A 19,595-nucleotide genomic window follows, 5' to 3' on the forward strand; every position below is an offset into this window, starting at 1 on the left:
GAAAATAACTCACCGAAAATCAAATATAATTTTCAACTAAACAAAGGTGAGAAATCCCTTACAATATAGAAGAGGTGCCACCATTCATATCAGGTATACAAATGGCAGACTTAATCTCAATGAAGGCCGCTGAATACATTTGACAGTTAATTTTAGTGGTCCAAGGAAATGGAGTGTGGAAGTTACTGTATATGCAAAAACTTTTAACAAGGCTAAATTTTACACCAAGTTGAATTGTTAGAAAGCAATATGTACTAAACGCACAATTGCAAGAACAGTCACACATTTACAAGGAAGATAAATTCTACTAAATGGCCTCAATTCCTAACTCTTATTAGGTGGAAAGCAAGACACAAGAGGCCTCAAAATTTCTGGGTTTCAGGAAGGCAGATAAAACTACCCCACTCCCACTTCCTCGAGGGAGGAAAGGGAGCAGTCAGACATTGAAGATTAAATCTGCTAGGTTTCTGTTGAGTTCGTAGTTTCCTCTAAATTCTGGGGGGGGCAAATTTTCCACTCATAATTGCTGCTCCTGACATATGGGACATGTCTGGGCGAACTATTAGACACTAAGAAATTCCACCCATGCATTTTCTACCCCCCACCCCCACCCCCGTCTATGTCAGTTGAAAACCTTAAAATATCCCAAATCTTTACTAGGGGAAAATAGACCTATTCAAAGAGTATTAATTATTTTCACAAAGCCACCTTATTCAATTGAGAAAATATGACAAAGGCAACATTTCTTATCGGGCCCTTATCAAGCCCCCTCCTCAATGTCAGGGTGAATGGCATCACTCCGACATTCCAACTGACCTCTTAGAGCAAGTGCCATTTAAACATTCTTGCAAGTGCAATGTGCTCAGCTCCTCTAAGCACTGACCCTGTCCTTCCACAATTTGGGGTGGGTTCTGGGCCTTTGCACATAGCAGAACTCCTGTTGGTCTGCACTTGAGCTGCCAACAGCAATTTCAGGGCTAGACATTCTCAGTAGCTTCCTTATTCTTCAAATGGTATGGGGACAGTTCCATAATATCATGTGAAGCAGGAATTATGCCTAGGGCCAGTTTTCGCTGTTGTCATTCATGGCGTCACATAGACAGTAAGGGGTGAGGAGGATTGGAGGTTAGAAAAGAAAATTCATCAATATATGTACACAAATATATGCTGACTGGTGGTTTCGAATCAGCAAATCTGAAGCATTGTAAGGATTGACTGAGGCACTGGCTGGAATGCACAAATCATCTTTTGTAGCATTTATGAATTAAGGGTCAACACAATGTACTATACAATTCCTATATGGAGCCAGTTAACAAGTTCAAAGCAATGTTATAAAATGGGCTCAGCTGTGAGCATGAAAAACTTTAAGCTTTGGCTGAGTCAATCTTTTACCTAGTAAATCCAGCCAAAATTTATTTTTTTTCTTTTAACTTAAAAGAGCTTCAGAGACTGAATGTGTACAGGTTACATAAAAGATTTAACAATTTGTTAGAACGCAAAGTCCTCTCACCGTATCTGGTGGATTTTTAACGTGGAACCTTTGTAACTCATTGCCACGGAGCCAAACATCATTTCACCAAGCATGTTGGCATCTGAGGATGGTCGAGAATTCTGGAAAGTCAAGTTATCAAAAATGAATATCCTGACCTCTATTTAAAGATGCCTTAAAAACACAGACTACTGATTAAATATTATTTTAGGGCTGTATGTATTGTAAAATTTGTAAGCATCATGTAAATCAGAATAATGTGCGACTTTAGAAGTTTCATGCTGAGAAACTGGAAAATACGTTTTAATAGGATGGTTTAATCTGGAACTCACTTCATGACTGCTCCTGCCTTTTTAAAAAAAAAGCTATGAAAAACACAATACAGACAGAGCATGGAGAGAAATCTGTAATAATTATTCAACCATTAACATATCAAAGTTGAGTCAATGTGCACCATGTTCAAAATATCACATGTTGGCAGTCTGTTGGCTCACACATTACTGCAAAAACTAGCCCTTCCTCCCAATGGAGTCACTGCTTTTGGCAGTTAAAAGGAAGGAATATTAACTTGTCTTCATCTACACAAACTACACAAGTGTACCCAGTGCACAATGGATGGATACAAGTCACAATGTAGATCAGAGGGAATATTTTTTATTTGTGGGGATTACAAAACATAATTCAGTAAATATTGATTTAGTCAATAATCTTGGTGAATAACCAGAATGCTCAAGACAGGTATCAGAATTTATTTTCCTTGTCCAAAAGTTAAATTCTTGTTTCCTTAAGGAACAAACTTATATAGGTATTTTGCCTCATGGTCCCCTGTAATGGCGAACATCAAATTACATCACACATAAAAGCCACTATTATCTTTCATTTTCGCAATGTTCAGCATGTGTAGATATTTATAATCAGCAATCTTTGTTTACTTTGTAAGTAGCTTCATCTGAGCAATTAGCTGATCCTGATATACATAGACTACAATGGGGGGTGTACATGTTGTACAGCGGACTTGTTATCGTTTTTAAGTTTCTAATACCTTTTATGGGAGGTTAAATGTCGAGGCCTGTGTTTCTATTACTGGCACCAGAGTATAGAAAGAGGACACTAGATATGTCAAAAATAAGTTAAATTCCCATTGCATATATGGGGCACACTTCAATTTGAGACCTGAAGTACAAAGAGAGGCTCCAAACAGAGTTCATTTTATTGTGCCAAATGGGACGAGGGGTGTTAGTTTTGATGTGGCACTTTAGGCATTTAATGTTAACTTACACTACACTTGAATGACATGTCTTAACTCCAAACTAAGGACAATATCACTAATGGTTTATTCTATCTTTATATTATTTAACATGTGATTTTTTTTAAAAATGTACTATTTCTGTAGCATTAAATTTAATTGTTTCTGGTTTAATATCAAAACAGATTAAAGCAGCTAGTTACCATTGTCATTTAAAATGTTAATCAGCTACCTCGGGATATGCCACTGAAATTTAACTTTCTGCAGCTCGGAAACAATGGCCAGAATTTTTAGCTTGTCGGGCAGGCGCGCACCCGACCCGAATGAACATAAAGTGATGCGCGATGACGTCGGGCGAGTATCCCAACGTCATCGTGCAAATACGCGATATTTTGGTCGGTGGGCACGCGCGGGAGTCAGCAGCACGACTGCCGACAATTAAAAGGCCATTAAAATAATATTTGAATTAAATTTTGATGCCCATCCAACCTTACGGTTGGCAGGCAGGTGAAAAGGCCAAGCGGCCTTTGGATCTTTTAGGAAACCTCATCCACCGGCGGGATGAGGTTTCCAACAGCAAGTAAAAATTAAATAGAAATTTTAGTATTTCATTAATAACATGTCCCTTCTCGTGTGGCAGGGTCACTTGAGGGGATGCGTTTTGTAATATTTTAAAGTTCTTCATTTTTTAATTTTTTAAATCTTCATCTCCCCGAGGCAGCTCTGTGCCTCGAAGCTTTTCCTGTTTTACTGTGCGCAGCCACAAAGTTCCCCGCTCACCCTCCTTCTCCCACTGGCAGTGCTGAAGCACACGTTTCACACTGGGCGGGCCTTAATTGGTCTGCCAGCGTGAAATCGCAGTCAGCTTCCCAGCCGTTCCCGCCTGCCAAGTGTAAAATCCTGGCCAACAAAGAAAACTTCAGCATGTTAGTTCGTTAAAATGACCAGTCATTGACAAGCACTAAAAGGTTATCAGCATGGGTTGTTTTTATTCAATGTTGATGGCTGGTGGGTAAACCATGGAAGTTAAGTTGTCTTCCCATGGTGCTAAGAACTGGCCCAAAATGATTAACCAATATTATACTCTGTAAGTATATAGCTTAGACTACCATTACTCCTGACATAATGTTGGGCAAATCTGATATTGTATTAAAAGGTATTTTTTTCTTAAAAAAACAGTTCTATTAGATATAACTGAAAAGCTTCACATCTCCAATAGGATAGTTAGCTGCAATCTCAGTTGACATGGCCACTATACATCAACTCTGCCACCTCAATAACAATATAAGCCTCATTACAAAACACTTTGTAACCACCTTCCCAAAAATAAAAAGAATGAATCGAATGAACTAAATTACATTCAATAGAATTTTCAGATTGCAGTTTTCAAAGAATTAGAGAAACTTAAATATCAGGGTTAAAGTTCACATATTCAGGCCTTACCTGGCATTTAGAAGATGGATCCTTAGCATTTGGAGCTGAAGATGATGAGGAAGAGAGGCTGTCTGAAGAGCTGGTACATGTGCTACATTTTGTTTGACAGTATTTCTCAAGAATCTTCACTTGGATTTCACTGCAAACTTTCTGCAAGTAGGGAAGTTTTAAGAGTTAGCAGTGTTCGACTAAATCATTTAAAAAACAGCAAATGGGAAAAAGTGAAGGAAAATATCAAGCTGTATGCCAGAGGGCAGAGATTTAAGGTGATTGGCAAAAGAACCAGAAATGGCACAAAGAAAGGTTTTACGCCTGGAGAAAATATCACAGAAATATGTGGAAAGAACAGGTAAATGGGGTTAACTGGATTGCTCTTTGAAAAGAGCCATGCACACACCATGGGCCAAATGACATACTTCTGTGCTTTTATCATTCAGTGATTATTGTATATTGAGTATCAAAGACTCAGTATGCTAGTGGTACTCTAAAGGTAACATTAGATGAACATAAATAAGAGTAGACCATACAGTGCATTGAGTATGCTCCATCGCTTAATGTGATCAAGGCTGATCTTCAACTCCACTTTCCTGCCCAGTCCACTTATCTCTTGGTTCCTCGAGACACCAAAAATCTGCCAATATCAGCCTTAAATTTATTCAATGATGGGTGCATCCAAAACAGAGGTTAGAGAATTCCAAAGAAATTTCTCATCATCTCAGTGCTAAATGATCAAGCCTCTTAACTTGAAATTGTGCCCTCTTGTTCTAGATTTCCCAGCCAGGAGAAAACGATGTCTCAGTATCTACCCTATCAAGTCCCTTCATAATCTTGAATGTTTCAATGAGATCACCTCTCATTCTTCCAAACCCTAGAGAATGCAGACCCAAATTTAGTCAGCCTTTCATCACAGGACAACCCTCTCATCTCAGGACCAATCTAGTGACCCTTCGCTATACTGTCTCCAAAGCTAGTATATCCTTGCTTAAATATGATGACCAAAATGGTGCTCCAGGCGGTCGTCTCACCAAAGCCCAGTACAACTGTAGCAAGACTTCCTTATTCTTGTACCCCAATCCCTTTCCATTAAAGGCCAACATGCCATTTGCTTTCCTAATTGCTTGCTGCACCTACATGCTAAGGTTTGGTGATCTATGTACAAGTACACTCAAGTCCCTCTGAATATTAATATTTACAAGTTTCACTCCTTTTAAAGAATAATCTGCTTTCCAATTCCTACAACCAAGTGAATAACCTCACATTTTCCACATTATATTCCATCTGCCACCTTGTTGCCCATTGACTTAAGCTGTCTATATTTCTTTACAGCCTGTGTCCTCCCCACAGCTTGCATAACCACCCAGCTTTGCACTATCAGCAAATTTAGAAACATTACTTTGATGATTTAAATAGTTGAAGCCCCAGCATTGATTCGTCCAGCACTCCACTCAGTCTACCAACTTAAAAATGCCTCATTTACCCCTATTATCGGCTTCCTGTCCATTAACCAAACCTCCATTCATGTTAATATATCACCTCAACTCCATGAACCCTTATCGTATATTAACTGTGTGTGTGGCACCTTATTGAATGCCTTTTGGAAATCCAAGTATACCCCATCTACTGGTTCCTACTTGTTACATCCTCAAAAAGAGTTATCAAACACAGTTGCCTTTTTGTAAAACCATGCTGACTTGTTCTATAATCATACTCTGTTTCTCTAAGTGTATTGTTAAGACTTGCCGAATAATATTCCAGAACTTTCCCAATGACGGAGGTCAGGCGAACTGGCCCATGGTTCGCAGTTTTCTCTCCCCTCCTTTCTTGAATAATGGTGCTACATTTGATGACTTCTAATCTACTGGGGCTGTTCCAGAATCCGCCATTTCAGCAGTGATCTCTCTTAGAACCCTAGGATGTAGGCCATCAGATCCTGAGGATTTGTCAGAGTTTAGTCCAAGTTTCTCCAGTACTTTTTCCCTGCTGATATTAATCACTTTAATTTCCTCTCACTTTTTAGCCCATAGGTCACCCTCTGTTTCTGGTATGAAACTTGCGTCTTCTACTGCGAAGACAGACATATTTGTTCAATGTCTCTGCCAATTCCTCAGTCCCCATGATATTGTTTTCTGTCTCTGCTAAGGGACTAACATTTACTTTAGCTTTTATGTTTCTGGCTAGTTTACTCATTCTATTTTTTTCCATTTTCATCAACTTTTTGGTGGCCCTTTGTTGGTTCCTGAAACACTCACAATAAACCTCTTTTAATCTCATACTATCACTAGCCTCCTTCATAAGCCACGGACGGATCTTTCTTGCTTGGAGTTTATTTTTCAATGGAATACATTTTTGTTGAACATTTTGAATGGCTTCTTTAAATGTTTCTCACTATTTACTGCCATGCCTTTTAGTCTATCTACCCAATCAACCGCAGCCAGCTCTCCCCTCATACTTACATAATTGGCTTTAAATTTAAGATTCTTGTTTGTGATTGGAGTATGTTGTTTTCAAACTTAATATGGAATTCAATGTTATGATCACTATTCCCCAATGAATCTCTTACTATGACATTACTAATTAACCCTGCCTCCTTGCATAATACCAGATCTAAAATAACTTTATCCCTGGTTGGTCCAACAACATAATGCTCCAGGAAACAATCTCAAAATCATTCTATAAACTCATCTTCCAGAACACCTTTGTCAATTTGATTAATGCAGCCTATAAGATGATGATTAAAGTCTCCCACAACTAATGCATTGCCTTTGTTACAAGTGTTAGAATCACGTCTCTCAAGACTGAAGTCCTTTTACAAAATGAAAGAATTTGGCATGAACTGTACATGTGGATGTTAACCTGGGGATTTTTTTTTTAAAAAGTCAGAAGTTCACCTTGGAACTGTCAATAAGCAGGCCTCTTCCAAGAAATCATCTATATGGTACTTCAGAAGGACTTGTTTATTTGTGTTGAACTGCAAAGAACTTTAAGTAATGAAACTGGGAACCAGAAAGGCAATCACATGGGAGAGGGGGAAAAAAACATAAGTTGTGAACCTGCTTGTTTTGAAGTCAGTCTTGGAGAACAAGCTGAGAAAGGAAGGCTACCTTGACAGGCTCCCTCACTACCCTGCCTAAAATTGTGTGGCTATCAATCTGTAACCACAGCACCCTCATCTGAGTGTAACTAGTCTGCATTTGGATCTGCAAAACAGAGACCAGTGGTGAGAACTTCCAGGCATCCACTGGGACCAGGGGCTCGTCTTCACATTAGAGAGCTCCACGTCAACAGCATTGAGACTCTGTGGACTTCATCCTTTATTTTATAAATGTCCATCCTCCAAAGCCCATCTGTGCAGAGAGTCTGTGTCTGTCTGCGTTTGTGCGCACATTGGGGGAATTCTTTAGGAAGAATTAGATAGTTATACTTCCCAATTACAATTGTGAGATAATCAGTACTTGCAACTTGTTAAAAGAAGTTTTGTTTCGAAATAAATTAATCATTGAGTTTTTGGAAGATGCCTGGTCAGTGTTTCTTCTGGGTACCAGAAGTACAGGTACACAACTGGCCATTTTGGAGAGAAAATTAAACATTTAAATTAATGGTACGGCCTGTAGAGTAGTGGGGCTTGATAAATTCATGCACTCCTCCCATCCCGGTCGTAACTCAAGCCCCAATAATTTGTTTAATTTTCTGACCAACAGTATAACTACAGTTGGGGGCATATAATCTTACTCCCAAGAGCATTTTCTGACCCTTGCTATTCCTTGTGCAGGTGAAGGAATCTAGCTGTAATAAGGAGTTATAAGATTAAAAAGTGATGCTATGAATTAAAGAGTGTGATTCTATGAAGTAGGGATTAAAAATTAAAGCAGAGTTTATCTGCTGGACAAGGGTTTGAAAGTTCATAATCATGCCTGGGCATAATTGCATGCTCAAGTACACCAACATCCTATGGCACAGGATATCAAATATCCTCCAACACAAACAGGAACTAGCCTCTGCAAATCATGGATATATCACCTCAGTCATTGATAAATTGTAACCTATCAAAATCGAACAATGGATAACTTTCAATTTTAAGGATGCTGCTAAATCAACTGTTAACTAAATCTGGGAAAATGAGTTCTAATCTTAAGAGACAATTGTGTAGCAAGGAAGTTACCACCATCTGCTTCTCAGTATCCTGTTTGCTCAAAGGGTGTTGCCCAGCATGTGCGTTCAACATGCTTCCTGCTGGCTCAGCCATTGTACTATACAAAATATTGGAATCTCAAAATAGGATTGAGATTTGTTGGATTCACTCCAGCATCTCTCAAGGTAAATATATTAGCTATTGCAGTGTAATAACAATATTTTTCCCTTTAAATTGGGACAGAGGTATCTCACTAAACTCTTCAGCTTTCTACGCTAGGTTTTAAGGTAAATAACATCTTAAATTTTGATGGATAACTTAAAGATCTCCCTGTAACATTAGAACCAGCAGCCTCTAATAGAAACAAGATTATACTTTCTTTTCCTAGGACTATCAATGTTGCAATTGACTTACCACCAAATGCAAATTGCGTGTTTGGTTCTTTAATAACCCTTTTATATAATTTAGAAAAAACGACATTGGACGGGATTTTCCAGCCCCGCCAAAGTCAATAAGGATTTGAATGGCCTTTGTGGTTCTGCTTTTTAATTTGGCCCCGAGCCACTCATACTTCTTCAGAAGAACCTTTTTTTAAAAAAAATCCTACTTATGGAGTTGGTACCCACGTGGACCACAACAACTGGATCCTCCCTTTCCCATTGCAAATTCCTCTCCAGCCCAGAGGACATTTCCTTTTAGCTCTGTCACCAGGCAGGCAGCACAGCTTTCAGGACGCAGGCTCTCGGCTGCAGAGAATAGTTTTCCCCCGACTATACGGTCTTCTACTACAACTACATTCCTTTATATTCCCCCCACTTGAATGGCTCCCTGTCAGTTTGCTCGCCCACCAAAACTACAAGAAACTCAGTCCTGTTGGACAATTGCAAGAGCTGAGGTTCCTCCATTGCTTCCTTCTGGGTCCCCATATCTGCCTCACTCAGTTAGTCCCTCTTGTCACCCTGGACATTAACTATAATGTGGCAGCATTCAGTGTTACACGGCCTCAAGACAGCAGCTTCAGTAACGTCTAATATGCATTCAAATCTAAAATTCCCATTTATGGTGTCAGGGGAGTTGGCCAGGGTAAATACATCACAAGACACATCAAAATTGGTACTGCCGGTGTTTATCAAAACATTGATTGCACTTGTAGACTTCAAGAAGTTTAGTTGGCAAACATACCAACCTTGAAACGTGTCGAAAAGGTTTAGTGGCACGTGAAATACTAGCAGCCTAGGACAAAAATAGAGAAGGAAGTAATAAAACGCAAGATCAAAGTAAAGCCAAGAATTGACCTACCACTAGTCCTGAAGCTTTGCCATTCACTGCCTCAAAAGAACTCAACACACTCTGAACACTTAAGCAGAAAAAAGATCTCACCAACAGACTCTAGAATTACAGATTACATAAGTAGTAAGAAAGAAACCCTACATAGCTAGACATCACAGACTGCCCTTTCCCTTCATCACATATCTGGTCAACGGCTTTTCATCTAGCCGAGAAAAGATTCAGACAGCCACCCACAACACATGATTAAAAACCTGCTGCCCCTCTGCACTGAGTAGAGATTGGACCCCCACTAACTCAGCATAAATCAAGACAATATCCCATTCCTGTAAAAGTCATAACCCACTGAGCTTATACCCACCCCAAACAAGCAATGTTCAGGACACCCCAACTAATTAGTCAATGACCAATTCAATATCAAGTATGAAAGCAGGAAATTATCAATATAAAAGTTGAAGTAATGACTCTAGGACTATCTCAATGAACCATGGTAAGAAATGGAAAGAAAGGGTTAGCCAAAACCTTTAAAACCATACTGAACAAGCATCCCCATCCCCTCCACTGCAGAGAAAATAAGGCCTTATCACTCCTCCTTCTCAAACTTAGTACCAAGCCCCAGTGACCAGAATCTCAATAACCACCCAACCACCACAATGAACTAAAATCAGGGCTATCCCACCATAGGTGAATGAGCAAGCATGACCCCCCCAGTCCACTGAGAACTACAGATACGGATCTCCTCAGAGCAGAAATCATCACATCAAGTCCCCATTCTTCCCCTGCAAAGAAATAAGTTGCATTCTTAACAATTATTTGCAATAGCTTAAAACCTCAATCAAATCCTCATTTGACCTTCAAGATTACAGGGCATACAAACCTAATTGATATCTCCTCATATTCTAACCCTTGGAGTCCTGGGAACATCCTGAAATTGCACCACAGTACTTCCAAAGCCAGTATATACTGAGGTCTGGCGCTCAGAACTGTACACAGTGCTCCAGATGTGATCTTACAAGGCTTTGGTTTAGCTATGGCAAAACCATCTCTCTTTATAATTTTAGCCCTCTAGATATAAAGGCTAACATTCCATTGGCCTTCTTGATTTTTATGTCAACTGTCACATTTTAATGATAAAATAAATGCACCAAACACTCAAAGAGAATGTGCATACACGTTGTAGATTTATTTACTTAAACCAGGCCGGGGTGGGGGAGGGGGGGATCATGGGTAGAAGGCTCGAAGGCATCAGCAGCAGGGATGTGATGTGGTCACAGGCCAAAGTGAAATGGAGGCTGGATCACATGATACTTCTCTAGTGCTTGCATACTACTATCCCTTAAAAAGGCATATTACACCACCCCCTTTTCTTTTTAGAAGATATCTTCTCCCCTTCCAAACAAGTGTAACTATTTACAATACATATTCATGTTAAATTACCATTACATGAGTGCATAGTACTGATGAATCTGAGTCTCTAAAGCATAAATGTAGTCTGCTGGTATGCCCAGATCTTGTTATGGTAACCTTGTCCGGGTGTTTCTTTAAATGCTCAGTGAGCTGTGGGATTGGCATTCTTGGATGTTGTTGCTGGCTGCATTTAGGATCTGGTCCTTATGCAACAGGACTGCACGTTGGTTGAGGAGCCGGAATGGATCAGATTTGTCCTTGGTTACGCCTCACCATAACACCTGTGTGCAAGGACTTTAAAAGGACCTTGGTTCTGAACAAATTCTTGTGACCTCGATTGGTTACCACGTACCTTCTTTAGGATGCTGATGTGAACTTATTGTCCCAACTGTAAACTTGGCAGTTCTGTACCTGCATTTTTATCATGCACTTTGGTCATTTTCGCTTGCGATTTTAAAAGTTGTTCTCTCATTTTGAGAGTAGAACAGGCAAGAGTAGGTAAATTGGTGCATATTGCTCTGTCAAACATGATGCTCTGCTGGTGATGGAATAGTTACACTTAAAGGGTCACTCTCAGATTTAATATTGCAAATGCGTAGATCTAGCTTGATTGTCTACATTTGGAGAATTATGGATTTCACCGTGCGAATCATTCGTTTACCTAGATCTAATGGCCTAGCTAATGAGATGAAGTAGCATGATCTACATCCCACTTCTCACATCCTGAAGCGACTCACGAATAAATTGCGGACCGTTATCTGTAATGATCTTTCTAGGCACACCAGAAAAGTGCTATTTTCAGTTTATGTCAAGCACAACTGTCATGCATATTGTATTGTGCAATAATCAAATAATGGGGTACTTGGTGAAGTAGGTCGACAATGACAATGAAGTCAGTGCCATGGACACGAGGTTGGATGCTGTTTTGGACTGAGGATGGGTAATAACTTCATGTGGAATCAGTGATTCTTTAAGCTGACTTGGCATATGCTCTTGACATGCCTCACGACTTCATGACAACTTTGTCATTGTTCACGCCCAGCCAATAGACAGTCTCACTTTCGAGTCCTCTCATTTGATCTATGTCCATGTGTGATTGATAAAGTTTAACAAGTTCGCAAATATTCTGGTACGATGACCTGTATGCCTTAAAAACGGCTCCCCTGGAGATGCCTAGCTCATCCCGATAAGGCCAAAAATGGTCTTGGTGTCGTGGACATACTGAATTGAATCAGGCCATCCTTCAAATGATGGTTTTCCACAGTTCCTGTAGTGTGGAATCTGTCACCGTTTCTTCTTGTAGCTGCTGGCATTTGCATTGCACAAAATATACCAGATCAGTTGATGGACTTGCATTCTCCTGCAAGCGTAAAATGTTGCAGCTTCCTTGAAACTGCCAATTTTGTCAAAGCATTCTGGATATTTCAATGTTAAGTCATGAACTAAGGCGACAGGAGTACTTTGAGGTTGATCTGCCATGTGAGGTCTGACTAATTCCACGGATTGTCACTAGAGAGGGATCACGGCATGCCAGTAGACCTGCGATCATTGGGGCTTAGTCTCCACAATACAGAATATCTGCTACACCCAGGAGGTTGCTTGTACTTCTACTTCAGGACTATGGACCCTACACAAGGAGTGGTTTAGACAGAAAATTGTGGCGTAGGATTGCGCCATGGTCTTCCATGTCTGTGGATATATTTCTTTTAAAACCCACAAAGACAGTATGTTGGCACTTGCTCCTGTATTAATCTCAGCCAATAACTAATTGTTACAAACTTTCTTATGGCAGAATTTGAATCTTGGCAAACACTTCAAATGGTGTGACAGTATCTATGTTTTCCATAAAATTGATGGCGTGAAAGTGGTGTTCATCCCTCTTCATCTTGATGATGTGCGCAACATGTTTTTGCTCATCAATCACCTCACATTTCTGACAGGATACCGGATGGTCATTTTTACTGAAGGCATCAGTTGTGTGCGGCCTGTTTGGATCACTGCATGGCCCTTTACAGCCGCAGACTTTGCCCCAGTGCACTGCAGTTGTCAATGGCCCTTTTGCCACATGTCTTAAAAGCTGGGCATTTACTCAGTGCAGGCAGAAGGCCATGCCTTCTACATGTCTTGCTAGGTTTGTGTACTCTAATGAATGTGTCAACAATTGGGTTGTACCTAGGACCTGCAAGCATCGTCGACCTGCGAGGACTGCTTTGTACTTGTGTTGATCCATGAGTAGCTCTTTGATGCTATATGTTTTGGGCATCTAGCAGATCTTGCTGGAATTCTTCATGGAAATGGAGGCGATCACCAACTCAACAATTCTGGCTGCTAGCTCTGCGTTTGAAAAAAACTCACAGTACATACCCTTTTCTCTGCTTCTGCTGACGAAGTGGTCTATGGATTCTGTAGGTTGTTGTCAAAATGACATGAACTCTGGTCTATGAATACAGAAGTTTAACCTGATTCTGAACCAGTCTTCCAATGTAGCCCATGCCTTTTGGGGATTCTTTAACTTATCTTGTGTTAACCCTGACATATTCAGCCTGTGTAGGTCTTCATTCCCAAATTGCTGAGCAATTCTTCATGGCTTGCTTGTTTGGTTCAGATACACCTGAATCAAGAAACCATAACTCTGTACGTTGTTTAAACATTTTGAAATTTGGATAGTAGGTCAGATCCATCCCAATTCAAACTTAGGAATTTTGTGGACATTGACAATATCCTTTGGCCTTCCTCATTTCACTCAATTTGTTTTTCAGCGAATCTTGAAGCTACCCATTAAAAATCGGGCCAGGAAAGGCTGTGATTATAATGATGGTTTGGTTTGTAATTTTTTTTTTTTGACTCTCAATATTGATCTGGCCCACACCCTGATCACTCGCCTTTCCTGACTGAGCTAACCCAGCACTGGTTCTCTTGATGCGCTGCCCCACTCACTGAACTGACAGGCTACGCGCTGCACTCTCACCACGAGGGATCCACCTGCTTACCAGCTCTCGACTTGGGCACTAACACAGCCTATATCTTCAATGCTTTTCTGTGCAGTCACCACACTGATTTCAACTCTCCCCAACACTGCAAACTTAGTGCAAATCGGACCAGAACATAGAGGGTCATCTCATGCCATGCAGCATGACCTAAGGCTGTTCAACATCTTGTAGCCACACTGTTTGACCACCGCTAAACACTATGTCGTGTTTTTATAATGATATAAAGGCACCACTCATAAGGGATTGTGTAAACATGTTACAAGCTCATTTATTTAAACTAGGCACATGAAAACATATATACATGGGTAGGAGGCTTGAAGACATCAGCAGCAGGGCTGTGTGCTGTGCTCTGCTCACAAGCCAAAATGAAGCAGAGGCTAGATCATATGACAGTTCCCCTCTAGCGAAGGCATGCTGCTATCCCTTAAAAGGGATATTACAATACGTGCCACTAATTTTAATGTTATGCACACAGGCCCTTAAATTTCCTTGGACCTCCGTAGTGCCCGGTGTTTCATTATTTATATCTACAGATCCGCTTCTAGTCCAAAATTTTTCCACTTAATTTATTAATGTTTCTTAGCAAATTTTATGTGCTCCCATTCACACTACTTACCATGTCACTAACCTTTGCAACATCAATAATCATATATATCTACTGTGTTATCAAAGTAATTAATATAGTGAATAGTTGAGACCCCAGTATAGATCGTTGTGGGACAGCATGACTTACTTCCTTCCAGTTTTGAGTACATATCCATAATCCCTACTCTGTTTTCTATCACCTAATCAATCTCCTAATCTGGTCAATAACTAGCCTTCAATTTAGTGGGTTTTAATTTTGGCCAAAAGTCTCTTATATGGAACCTTATTGAATGCCTTCTGAAAGCCCATGTTAACGACATCCATAGATATTCCCCTGTCTATTCCTTTTGTTACTTGCTCAAAAAAATCAATTAGGTTTGTTTGACAGAGCCTACATTTTACAAATCCATGTTGGCTCTCTCTAATCAGGTCAAATTTTTCTAAATGCTAATCAATGTCCTAAATTATAGGTTCCAAAAACTTCCCCACAGCAATTTCAGATATATATATTTCCTGGATTTTCTCTCTCCTTCCCTAAATGATGGAGTCACATTTGACATTTTCTGATCTAAAAAGGGGCAATTCTTTCTTTGAGAGCACTTTGGAAGATTATGGCTGAAGTATCAGCAATTGCTTCACCTGCTCCCTGAGACGAAAACCATCAGTTTTGGCAACTTCATTCTTTAGTGCCACTATTTTTTCTAATACGGTTTTCTTTCTTCAAATTTTATTAAATTACAGTCCTCAATACATCATTAGCTTCCCTGGAATGTCAGGAATAATATCCTCTTCACCTGCTGTGAAGACTTACAAATTAAATTGTTCAACAAGGCTGCCCTTTCCTTTCCCACCCCCCCAACCATTTGCAATATTATCCACATCCATTTTCAAAGGGTCCACATTACCAGAGAGGAGCCCTTTTCCTTCTAATAATTGTTAAAAAAATGCTAGTCTTAATTCCCCTCAAGTTTCTTTGCATATTTTTATTTTAAACTGTGCTATTTTTGTCTTCCTATGCTGTTTCCCTAAGCTGCATCAGTGACCACAATTCACAAGTCCTTCATTGGCTGTGATGTGCTTTGAGATGTCCAACAGTCATGAAAGATTCTTCATAAATGCAGATTCACTCCTTATTTCTGGCCACTCTATTGAGCATTATTTCAGCTCCTAACCAATAGGTTAATCGCATCAACCCCATTGTATGGAAAAATAACTTGTTTTACCCATCTCTTTACTCAGAAGCAACTCAGCACCACCTTCCACTCATCTACAAAAAACTAACCTAATGTAACATTGCCCCTTGCCCTCCCCCTTCTGAAAGCAAAAGCACTCTCTTCCAACCAATGATGAAATTGGGCCCAGGCAATTTTGCAGCTGCTACCCACCACCACCCCTCAAAACCACAAAGGGTTACTGACCTTGTGACAACCAATCCTTCCCTTTCCACTAGTGCCTCATCCTATCCACCCTGACCCCCCTCTTCTTCTGCATTTCTATCTCCTCCTTCCCCAACCAAGAAATGGGCCTTAGCCCATTTTCATTGACCCAATTGCCTGCCCTCTATTTCCCTTTCTCCTCTTCCCATCTCTCCCTTCTTCCCCAACTTTTCCTCCACTGTAATCTTGCTATCCTATCACCTTCTAACCTGAATAAGAAGTCTCAACTCTCCATTTGGAACATGGAAAATTCAATCATAGCTTATTAATTAAAAAATTTACTGCATAACAGAAGTCTTTTGACTTTGGGATGTTATGCCTTATTTTCAACTTTTATATCCATATTGCTAACCACTTACCACACCTTAAATGATACTGTTTAATAAAGAGCCAGGAGCCACAGTAAAGGCAGATGGGCAACTTAAAACACTTTTCTGTACAGAGGCAAACTCTTGCATGCATGGAAACCATATTTCATATTTTTCAACAAACATGTAACTATCTTTTTGCTTGAAGTTCCAGGTCATTTGCATAACTTCACTTACGAATACAAGTTGTGCAGTCGAATGATAATCACATGTCTTCTTTAAGAACTCGTGAATTAGGAAGGCGCTTAGATCAGAACGAAATCTCTTGCATTGCAGTATCATGTGATGGAACCACACATGCACACGCACAAAAGAAAAAAAAAGTGGAACTAAGCTTCCAGTGCATAAAAACAGGTTTGTGACACTACCAAACTTTTGCATTTCCACCCTGGCACCAACACTTCCCAAAAAATTCAATTTTACTGCTTTTTTTCTTAGCAAATTGGTGGTGTAGTGGAACCCAAGCAAATTGTGATCTGATGAATTGCTTCATTTTATTTAATGCACTGAATCAATGCCATAAAACTTTAATTATGAACCTGTACATTAGATCGCAAATTTCCAGATATATCAAACTAGTCTAGTCAAAATATATGTCTTTCATGTCCTTAGGCTTCCCCAAAATGACTATGGTTTCACCAACCTGAAACATTAACTCTTATTTCTCTCTCCACAGATGCTGGCAGACATGCTGAGTTTTTCCAAGCAATTTGTTTTTATATTTCAGATTTCCAACATCTGTAGCATTTTGCTTATGCACACAAAATGGTTCCCGATTCAGGGCACTGGATCTTTGGGGGTGGGGGGGTAAGGAAGAATGCAACACGTGCATGATTTGGAAACTTCTGCAAGAGCCCACAATTCTGGATTATCTTTCTAAGATGATATCAAATTGTAACATTTCATAATGAATGTTTCTTCCCAGTTTTTACTCCAACCTCAATGCAAACAGCTTATCCCATAAAGGATATAGGTTCCTGAGCCACTGGTCTTTTCCACAGCTATGGTCAATTCTTCTCCATATTATGATTAGAAGCATCAACAGTGCATAAAGTGAAGACTTTTTAAATGTTTTCCATTCCCTAGGCTCAATAGAACGCCTAGATTCCACACAGCTTATAATAAAAATCATACAACAATTTCAAGGGAGGGTAAAGTGGCAGCTGCCAAGATCTGGCACATACAATATTTCTATTAGAAGCCGACATTGTCTCAAGTCTGGCTTTTGTTGCCTAGAAGACTTCAGATGTAACTTTTAAAAATGCAGGACCACATATTGCAAAGTAGCTGGTTTAATTCTTTCTCCTTTCTTCTATCCATTTAACCAATAAGCCTGGAAAATGTTAAGACAAATTAAACCAATGTAGGGATGATTTTTCACACTGGCACAGATCAGACTAAACAGACATCGATTTGACAAAAAAATAATTTATGACTTACTGAAGCTGAATTTTCCTCAGTTTTCTTTGTTGCTTTAGAGTCAAACAGAACATTTCTTCCTCGTCGCTCACAATCTTGGTAGACAATAAGTCTTATCTGGCTGGGATTGAACTCTGGAGCTGGCCAGCTTGAAAGAAGAAAAAAATGGTGACAGTGAACGATAATTCCAAGTAAAACAAAAACTTGCATCCACAACCTCTTGCCATGATGCAGTCTCTGCCCAAAAAGATGACACCCCAGAGCTCTTGGCCCTAAGCTCTGCAAGCATATCCCAAAACTTACTGAAAACCAAACCAGGATTAGGAGGGGATGTATGAGAAAGGAAAATCAAACATTTTGACACAAGCCTTCACAGATACTAGTTAGAGTGTCAAAGACGGCTTCATCATACAGCATTGCATGGAAACTTATAAAAAAAATTGGAATGTTTATTCCACACAATAATAATGATTTGCTACAAATGGCTAGCTTTCCCTCCTATCCACCTTCTTTCTTTAGGCAGTGCTGACCATTCTTCAGTTTACCACCAGGTGGGGTCTGTTTTGGCACCATGGTACATGAGAGGACCCCAGAATGCCTAACATAAAGGGAACACTGCCCTCAAAAATGTGAAAGGGAGCTTGCATTAAATGAGTTTTTGCTCTTTAATATTCCCCAAAATTAGTTGAGAATTTAAAAAGACACTTTAAAATCAAAATATTCATAGTTAAGTTAAAACTATGTTTACATTTATAAAGCCTCTTTTTAAATAATTGTGTTGTTAAAATCATCTCATGACCAAATTTTTATATTTTACAAAATGAAGGGACATGACATTATCTGTACATCTGAATGCTAACCTGGGATTTTTCTTTTTAAAAAGGTCATATGCTCACCTTAGAACTGTCAACAAGCAGGCCATTTCTAGTAAAACACCTGACCTTTATGGTACTTGAGGAAGATCTGGTTGTTTGTTCAGAACAGCAATCACTAATTGATGTGGAAAAAACTGAAAAGGCAAAGGTTGATAACTTGTTGGAAATCACATGGGAGAGAGAGAAAAAAAAACTTTTAAATTGTGAACCTGCTCGTTTTGAAGGAACAAGCTGAGGTAGGAAGACTACCCTAGCTGGCACTCTCTCTCTCTGCCTTGCCTAAAATTGTGCAGGCTATCAACCTGTAGCCAGAGAATCCCAAATCTGACTAACTGGTCTGCATTTGGACCTGCAAAGCTGAGAACAGTCGGTGAGAACTTCCAGATGTCCACTGGGACCAATGGCCCGTTTTCACATGAGGGAACCCCCTGGTCGTCAGCGTCGAGACCCTGCAAACTTTATCCTTTATTTTATAACGCCCATCCTCTAAAACCCATCTCTGCAGAGAGACTCTGTTTGTCCTTTGTGTGTGTGTGTGTGTGTGTGTGTGTGTGTGTGTTTGTGTGCACGCATGTGGGTGCAGGTGGGTGTGTACACTGGGGAAATTCTTTAGGAAGAGATATAATTGTGCTTCCTGATTACAATTGTGTGTTAACCAGTACTTGCAACTTGTTAAAAATAAAGAGGTTTCATTTTATAATAAACAATCATTCTAAATTTGTTGAAAGAAGCCTGGTTCAAGGCTCTTTTATTCTGGGCACCAGTAGGGAAAATAGGCGATTAATTTTCTCACCAAATAACCAAACTTTTAAATTAATGGTGCAGCCTGTGGTGTAGTGAGCCTGGATCATACAGGCACTCCTCCCATCCCGGTCTTAACATTGTCATTAGTGATTAGTTTTTAGTTAAACTGAAGTCACTACTTTTTAA

General features: G+C 39.7%; 1 protein-coding gene across 3 annotated transcripts in view; it reads right to left on the minus strand.

Moving 5' to 3' along the window:
• The window catches only part of fnip1 (folliculin interacting protein 1), a 122,635-nt gene that overhangs the window by 46,218 nt on the left and 56,822 nt on the right, over positions 1 to 19,595 (minus strand). For all 3 annotated transcript variants that reach the window (XM_078550995.1, XM_078550993.1, XM_078550994.1), the window contains 3 exons: positions 17,812 to 17,938; positions 4,179 to 4,319; positions 1,511 to 1,611 (listed from right to left, as the gene is read on the minus strand). In XM_078550995.1, the coding sequence (XP_078407121.1) occupies positions 1,511 to 1,611; positions 4,179 to 4,319; positions 17,812 to 17,938 (369 nt within the window). The remainder of the gene's footprint in view (positions 1 to 1,510; positions 1,612 to 4,178; positions 4,320 to 17,811; positions 17,939 to 19,595) is intronic.

The sequence above is a fragment of the Cetorhinus maximus genome, chromosome 10 (genome assembly GCF_964194155.1).
Source record: "Cetorhinus maximus chromosome 10, sCetMax3.hap1.1, whole genome shotgun sequence".
Taxonomy (NCBI): domain Eukaryota; kingdom Metazoa; phylum Chordata; class Chondrichthyes; order Lamniformes; family Cetorhinidae; genus Cetorhinus; species Cetorhinus maximus.